This window comes from Amphibalanus amphitrite, unplaced genomic scaffold (genome assembly GCF_019059575.1).
Source record: "Amphibalanus amphitrite isolate SeventyFive unplaced genomic scaffold, NRLGWU_Aamphi_draft 000251F_arrow, whole genome shotgun sequence".
In the NCBI taxonomy this organism is placed as follows: Eukaryota; Metazoa; Arthropoda; class Thecostraca; order Balanomorpha; family Balanidae; genus Amphibalanus; species Amphibalanus amphitrite.
In genome coordinates, this window is record NW_024881746.1 from 302,374 (window position 1) to 311,249 (window position 8,876).

Sequence of the window (8,876 nt, forward strand, 5' to 3'; positions counted from 1 at the left end):
TTCAACAATCGAAATCATTGTTGTCATGAATTTTTCTTCCGCATGTCATATGAAATAAATATGAGAACAATTTTCACCAAATCAGGTTTGATACTCTCGTTTTAAATACATAGGGGGTTAATTACATATGTATGCATGCATATATGATTCCTGCTAATTGCTATTATTTCAAAACAAACTGCTTCCATGCTTTGTATTGTCCATATCGGGTGCGGCTAATTTTTACATCAACGTTTTGTTTTGGCGCGATTTTTACAATTTCTAGCGCATTTCACTTCTTTACGGTCAAACTGACGGCATGCGAAATAATGCATCGGCTCGTCTCTTATCGCCAGCACTATACCTATACGGTATAGGTTCCCGCGTCCCGCAACACACCACAATTTACGATATACCACGCACTTATATTATACCATTACCACATACAGTAATTTGCTATATGCCAGCAATTTCATTAGACTCTCTTACGTTAACGTAACGAATGTAGTTAATTGCTGTTTACGACGCATCGACTATAACACGAATGGTTAAAATAAGGAAAGTACGTCAAATTCCAGGAAAATAACCGCATCTAGGGAAATGATTTTCAAAATAGGGAACTTTTTGTGAGAATCTGGGGAAACCAGCGAGACGCCAGCGGTAACGCTGGTGAGGAAGCATAACTTCATGATTCGCGAACGGGGAGATGGCAACACGGTCATTATCAACCATTTACGTTGTCCATTGCTGTTCATTTAAAGTTGTGGTCGACAGCGACACGTATCCAGGGTGATGCTTTCTTTTTGGAAGCTAGACAGATCCATTGCCTCCACCTATCAGACCCTGCACAGTGCACACTTAATACAATTAAACGGAGGATTGGGAGTAAACCAGTGCCTCTCGTATGCGCGTATATCCGCAATCATGTTTAACCACCCTCCTAGGAGTAAAGTTAAATTCCATTGCAGGTTAGTCGTACCCACTCTCAGCAAAAAGAAAAAAAGGACCGATGCGGCTCTAACAAATTACCTGCGTAAGGCGTAGCGCATCACAACAAATCGACTCCCAGTTTATCATGTTTACACCTAATCCAAAATTTTCATGGCCCCACTCTCAGCGACCTTCACGTGTAACCTCTTTCTCGAGACAATGCCAGGACAGAATGGTGATTCGATGTCAATCCGTCCTTTCCATCTTCAGGATAGTTGAATCCTCCTCCACGCCTCATCCCCCTGTTCCGGGTTGGACCGGTAACGTATATCGCAATCGGGCAGCTCACATAGGAGCGCGCCTGTAGCCGGGTGCAGTGAGTGCTTGGGAGGGGGGGGAAGGGGGTGGGTCATGGGTGGCGGCTGCCCACTGGCTGGGCTCAGTCTCCAGTCTACGATTGACCGTGTCCGGTCAGACAAATGTCTCCCCTAATTCCAATAATCCTGCTAGCTCTAAAAATGGTCTGATTAGATAAAAAGCCTATCAAAGTAAGAAAACAGGCGTATACTCCACATCAAGCAGCTTATGAATCTATGCGAGTTATGAATCCTAAAAATTATTATTTTCCCATGGGTCCGCCCTCATTACCCCTGCCGAAGGGTTCAGCTACCCTCAGAGGGGGCCTATCCCACTATTTGCCGACCCTCAGTTATCTTTTCTAACGTAAATGCTGGTAGTCAGCAGATTCTATCCAGAGAATGGCGATGCCTATCTGTCGCCTGATACCAGAATACATCCCCGTTATTCATTATGTATGCACAATGTACATAGTAGATCCAATTTCCAAAGGACCTAATTATCTCTCAGCTCCGTTAGCATCGCCGACCGTTTGATGCGTGGGTCCTTTTCCTACCATGCGATTTTCAGATGCATGGGAACACATTGCTTAGTGAACGAACAGCCCGAGGCCGAAAATCTGCGAGAGAAAAAGAAAGGAGTGTTTGTGGCTGTTTGAGCCAGCAAATATGAAATGTTTCGCAACATTTTACGTGCGAACGCACCTTGCACTAAACATCCTATATACGTCCCTCATGGCATAGGCGGCGGAGCGGGGGGAGGGGGGACCGGGGCACCGTGCCCCCTTGATTTTGCCATTTTAACATTATCCCGATAGGCGTTGCATGGAAATGGAAATGGAAAGAATGAGACCAAAAGTCAGCAGTGCTCCTCCCCCCCCCTTAATTGAAGATGTTCCGCCGCTACAGCCTCATGGCTACAAAATGAGAGAGAGAGAGAGAGAGAGAGAGAGAGAGAGAGAGAGAGAGAGAGAGAGAGAGAGAGGGGAGAGAGTTGGGGAACGAGGAGGAGAGGGAGGAAGATGGGGGAGAGAAAGAGAGAACCCACAGCGTATCACGAGTGAAGTCTACTGTTGATATTCATACTTCCGCTACCCTGCCAATGTGCCCATCGTTGCGTTTTCGCAACACCGCTGTCTTTCCGATGTGCCCTTCGTTGCGTTCCCGCAACGCGACCGTAGTCATATTTGAAAATAGTCACATACCCATTTTGTAGCATTATTTCTTAACAAAATGCATATCTACGCTATTGTAGGGACTCTGCAGAATATGTTTACACAATTTTCATTACGATATTATTAAGCACTTAGCCTACTTATCTTGGTTTTCGTGACGTCATCACTCACAAAACCTTCGACTTCCCTCTGGGAGCTCTAGGCAGTAACTTACCGGCCGCACAGACTTGTAACTGCGTAGTATCATGCGCACAACCATGCTACACACGCTGAAACTTGTCTCATCGGTTAGTCTCTTTTACACACTTCTCAAGCTTCGATCACGTCGACGCTTGCTTGCGTTGCGAAAACGCAACGAAGGGCGTAAATGGGTTAACTTGGTTCTTCTGCCTATCAAACTGAAAAAGACAACGCAATGGACGGGAAAATAGCTAGTGCACCACCTTTGGCCTCACGCCAAGACACATCCACTGCACTGGTCGAGGGAAGACATGAGCGTTTGGTGGAGTGGGCAGCTATTCGCGCTGTGTTGTCCTTTGAACCGTCAAAGCGGCTTGTGTTGGCTGCCAGTAACAGGCCCATGTCACTCCACTTTTGATGACATCATAAGGGGGCCTCAGGACAATAATGGTGCGGTGCGCCACAATCGCTTCAAAGCTACTTGCCAACAGTTGCCATTTTTGAAAATATTATTTTGAAATAAAGTTCCAAGTAATAAAAATATTGTAATAAAATTGTTGAATAAATCGATACCATATCTAGAAACTTACTGAAAAATGATTTATTCATAGTAAAAATATAAGCTCGATGCGTTTTTGCGTTGCTTTCCTGCAACTGTAGAGGATTTTTAAATCGTCTATATCTTCAAAACCGGCCATTTCTTAGCATATTGCTGCTCTTTTTTATCGCTAGAAAATTAGCTGAACTTTCCAATGACATCAACAATTGAGCGATATGTGTAGAGTGTCACCAACAATCATCAAATGAAGTTAGTCATTTTTACGTTGTAAAGGAATGGAGTACCCCTTGCGAGCATCAGGGGTGACGTCACTCAGGATCTGTCTCTGATTGGTCGGCGGGGGAGTGACTACCTTCTATAGATGGCCTTGGCCAGTAACTCATTACTCAAACGTGCCGGCCGTCACCGGCGTCAAACATCCGGCCAAGATCCAGATCTCGGACATGTTCAGCTTATGTGCGATGCTCCAGCTGTGCATTGTGTCACAGACCACCTTCTGTGACGAGTATTACCGAAGCAGCATCCTGGCAAACAAATAATTGGAGCCGCTCAACCGGACGGCACGGGAGGGCTCGATTTCTAAAAACGCATTGATTTTGATTCAAGCCACGCTGCCTTCGTGCAGGCTGGAGCGCTACATTTAAGTCCGTAGGAGAATCAGAAGTGACATCAGGAGAAGCTCTTATCCTTCTGGACTAACGGGCGCCGACTTGGAAATAGTTGTCATCCTGATTTCATAGAGATCTTAAGGATTTTTGTCCAGCGGGAAGTGAATAAGGGGACACCTGGCACCAGGACCGCCCAACTGTATGTGAGCACATACATGCTTATACGGCGTCTTTCCACATCAAACCCACTTCTTGAAAACCCAGTAGCTGGAATGTTACAGGCATTTCTAAATCTTATGAAAGCTGGCGATATCTTCATCAAAAGGAAAACCTCGGGCTGTCTTGTTTCTTAATCACAGCGGGAAGAAAGGTGACCGGATAATTTTGTTACACCCCGTATCCTTCTATAGGCTATTTTACTGATACGTCAGTCATATTACCCTAATTATGTCACTTTTGTCATCCTGAGGCTCTAAATGAATGCTTAGATCAAAAGGAATGACAAAATCGTAGCCAGTGACTTCAAATACAGCAAATGAGACTGATCATGTGTAAACGTCAACCAAAGGCCATTCGAGGTCATATGAGGTCAACATAAAACTTGACCTTTTCAAACAACCTATATGTCATTCGACGTATCTTGACATGACCAATGCGTTGGTACCACTGCTTTAGGTCTAGGACCTTTTTTGGTGAAGAAATCTGCAAAAAAAGCCGCAGCTCGGGGTCGCTAACCTAACCTTTGACCTAATGTCGCTAACCCTTTGACCTAATGTAGGTTGGTATCAATTTTTTTTTTGTCCCATACCTATTGAATTGTCCACCATGTGAAACATAGTGGAACAGGTATGCAGGAGTGCCCTTCCATGCCCATGTGACCTGGCTACGTTAAATACCATAGAACTTCATTCAACGAGGGGAATTCAAGCACATTAGGTCACATCACTCCCCGCTCTTTTTTTAGCTATGGACAGCCCGCCACCACAGGTATTAGTAAAAAGGTTACCCCTGGGGACCCAGCAGACAGATAGCATGGCTAGTGACGTCCGCTGAGTACCCAGGGCTGACAATGGTTAGGTAGGATAAGGACAAAAAGAGACGAAATATGAAAAAGCAAACAATGCATGTAAAATGTGTTTCTATTTTTCCCCCAAAACCACTAGGCATTCGGGGGCTATCGCAACTATTCGTCCGAGGTGTACGGTATGTGGGGGGGGGGGGGAGGACGAAAAACACCTTCCCTGGGTCCGCGTGGGTTAACGCATCTGACGAGTATTACGGCTGACAGAATATGTCCGTACAAGTTGGGGACCCGTGGCGACGCCCCTGCAAATGCCTGACATTGGCTCAATCACCTTTCCAGCACAAATGACTGCTATCCCAAGTCAGCTTCGTGGTGCCATCATCAGGGTGGGCCCAAACACTATCATCCTTCCGGCCGGAGTCGGTGACAGCGAGCTGACGGAGCTGCGGAGCTCACGGAAGACTGTGAAGCGGCTGTCAGTCTCCGCCGCCGACCTCCCGCGACTGAGGGAGCAGCTGCCGGAGGGCCTCGAGCGCCTCAATGTCAGAGGTAAGATTCCACGGATCATACATGTAATGCCGGTATAATGGACAATGCATATAGATATACAGATGGACAGGGAGACGGCAAATGGACGAACCGATCAAATTCAGCCAACATCTTACAGCCTTGTTTGTGTTATATGGTATTGTTAGAGTGATGCAAATTGCAATGCATGCATTTGCATATAGTGTGAGCATCAAGTGCATGTATGAAATATTATTGTAGCAATTATTGTAATTTGAAATGGTTTCATTGCAACCACTGCGAACCATATATTTATGTAGGCTACCAACCTGATCCGTTACTATACCATGACTGGCTGCCCAGTGCCTAAGCCAATGTGCCTTGCAAAAATCGTAATACTTATGTTGCACATATTTGAATATTTATGTATGTATGCTGTTGGTAAAAATATCGCTGTGCAGCCGCTCTGCTGTGCTAGTGCTGGCTGTGTCAGTGTCTGACACTCTGGTGTCAGTGGTGCACCGGGGAGCTGGCGGCAGCTCTGTCCGACTGCAGTCAGCTGACACAGCTCTGTCCGACAGGGCCGGAGGTGACGGAGCCGAGGTGGCCGGAATGGTACTGGGGTCTGTCAGTGTCGCTCCAGGGGGTGGCTGCCGACACCATCAGTCACCTGGCTGACCTGGGACGGACGGTCACAGTACTGTATATATACGGTGAGCAGCGGCAGCACGGACAGGCTGCTGATATACGAGCTCAGGGAATGGCGGACACCGAGTAACGGTGTGCCGTTGTCGAACCTCATGGAGACAGGTGTGATGCATACAGTGGCGGATCCAGGGGGGGGGGCAAAATGGCCATTTGCCCCCCCCCCCAACGGCATACTTTTAACATTACGCCTAAGGACGATGCATGGAAAGAATCGATAAATTGTTATGGTTTGCCCCCCCCCCCCCCCCAAACTCTGAGCTGGATCCGCCTCTGGATGCATAGCCAATGTGATTTGTGAAATAATGAAGCTAATTGAGCTCCAACATGGTGTGAATCAGTGAGGGAAGGGAATCGGTGACATATTCGTTTAGACTAAGTTGAACGTACACATAATGATTGTAATGCAATGTTCAATGCAGCTCAATGCATTGGTTGAACTGATTGCATATCATATATTACCATTGTTATATCATCGTCTGTGTCCATAAAACCATGCGAATTCATAGCTGTTTCGTTTTTTTCATATATTTACATAATTTACATATATTTCTGCCGACTGATCTTGTCTGTATGTGTGTCTGTGTATTTTCCAGACTGTCGTGATCTCACGGCCGGCAGTCTGGAGCCCCTCACCAGGTGCCCTGAGCTGCGGGGTCTCACCCTGTCCGGCGGCGTCCCTGACTCCGTGAGCCTGGAGCCCCTCACCAGGTGCCCTAAGCTGGAGAGTCTCACCCTGTCCGGCGGCGTCCCTGACTCCGTGCTGGACAGTCTCAGCGGCTGGCCCGGGCTGGACAGACTTACACTGGGGGACCGCCAGCGGCCGGCAGAGACGGCCTTCACAGCAGCAGCGGTCACCAGGTCAGTCAGCAGACACTGGCGAGGGGTGTCCTGTCAGACACTGACACTGACACAGTGACACTGACACTATGACACAGTGGCACTGACACAGTGACACACTGACAATGACACACTGACACTGACACATTGACACTGACACACTGACACTGACACACTGACACTGACACACTGACACTGACACACTGACACTGACACACTGACACTGACACACTGACACTGACACACTGACACTGACACACTGACACTGACACCAACATACCAACTCCAACTCACTGACACTGATTCACTGACACTGACATATTGGCACTGACACACTGACACCATCACACCGACACTGACATACTGACACTGACACAATGACACTGACACTGACACTGGCACACTAACACTGACACTGACACACTGATACTGACGTTGACACATTGATACTATCACACTGACACTGACATATTGACACTGACACATTGACACTGACACACTGACACTGACGCATTGTCACTGACACCAACACACCGACACTGAAATGCTGACATTAACACTGACTCGTACGTCCGGCCGGCTGGTGCCGCTGTGTTTGTGTGTGACGGCTCTGCTGCTCTGATCTGTTACAGACTGGTGAAGTCGTGTCGGGAGCTGTACCATCTGTTCCTTCACTGCACGGCAGACACCGGCCGGGCCGTGCTGACCGCCCTGAAGGAGGCGGACCTGGGCCGGGACAGTGACGGCGAGCCCCGTACCATCTGTCTCCTTGTCCCCAGTAGGTGAGAGGGCGCCGCGCGCCGCGCCTCTGACCAGTCAGTCCCTCACAACAGACGCTGCACGGCGCCACCGGCCTCTCAGACACACACACTCGACCACCGCCGCAGGCCACGTCACGGACGGTGACGTGACGCGTCACGGCCACCACGGCCGACGGTGACGTCACGTCAGCCGTCTGTCCTGTGTGTGACGTCACTGGCCGGCGGTGTGTGGTCATGGCTGTACCGCTGTCTGTGTGTCTGTCTGTGTGTGACGTGTCCACCTCAGACGTGTCTCTGCTCTGTCCACAGAGGAGCTGTACCGTCAGCTGGGGAGACGGGAAGGCGATGGGGTCATACTGTGGCCGTGGTAGTATTGATGCGCTGCACTACCGACCGTGCAGTGATGAGCTGACTGCAGAGAGGCCGAGCCAGTCGGCCGGGGCCGTCAGCTGACTGCTGCCGTGTGTGCTGCACCAGCCGGCACTGAGAGCGGCGCCGGTCAGCCGGCACACGGCCCCCGTGTCCGCTCTAGTGTAGCCATGTAGTTGTAGTAGTAGTAGTGTAGATGTAGTAGTAGCACACGGATATGTGATGTAGTGGGTAATTACCGGGCGGGTATGGTGGGCAATTGGACGGGATATGTGATCTAGTTGGTAATTACCAGGCGGGTAGGTATTGTCAGTAATTGGCTGGAGGGATGTGATGTAGTGGGTAATTAGCGGGTGGGTATTTTGGGTAATTGGACAGTGAAAAGTGATGTGCTGGAGAGACTACCGATCGTGGCATTACGCTATTCTGTATGTTGAACACACGTCTCTGATCGTCCGACTCGGTTCACCGCGCCTGGTCCCGGCGGCACGGCCGGCCTCGGTCACGTGACCGTCCCCCGGTGGAGTCGGACGGCTCGGTCACGTGACCGCTCCCCCCGGGTCTGGCTGCACCTCGGCTCGGCGGTGCTGAGCGCCGTGCTGAGCGTGTTGTGACACGTCCCACACGGACAGCTCTACTCGACTACTGGCTAGCTGCCGTCCGAGCTGGCAGTATACACGCGGTGCCAGTTCAGACGGCGGCCGGCCGCGCCGCGCCCGCCCGCTCCGGTCCCGGCCGGCGGCCGTCACCCGGCCCGGGGCGGGGACCGGTCCGTCAGCTGACCATTGGTCAGTCAGCTGACCACTGGTCAGTCAGCTGATTGGTCAGTCAGCTGACCATTGGTCAGTCAGCTGACCATTGGTCCGTCAGCTGATTGGTCCGT

The 8,876-nt window shown here is 49.7% G+C and overlaps 1 protein-coding gene across 1 annotated transcript in view; it reads left to right on the top strand.

Moving 5' to 3' along the window:
• The window catches only part of LOC122386433, a 34,587-nt gene extending 26,592 nt beyond the window's left edge, over positions 1-7,995 (top strand). The window contains exons 6-8 of the mRNA XM_043375612.1: positions 5,151-5,360; positions 7,549-7,641; positions 7,934-7,995. Coding sequence (XP_043231547.1) covers positions 5,151-5,360; positions 7,549-7,641; positions 7,934-7,995 — 365 coding nt within the window. The remainder of the gene's footprint in view (positions 1-5,150; positions 5,361-7,548; positions 7,642-7,933) is intronic.
• The last annotated feature ends 881 nt before the right edge of the window (positions 7,996-8,876 follow it).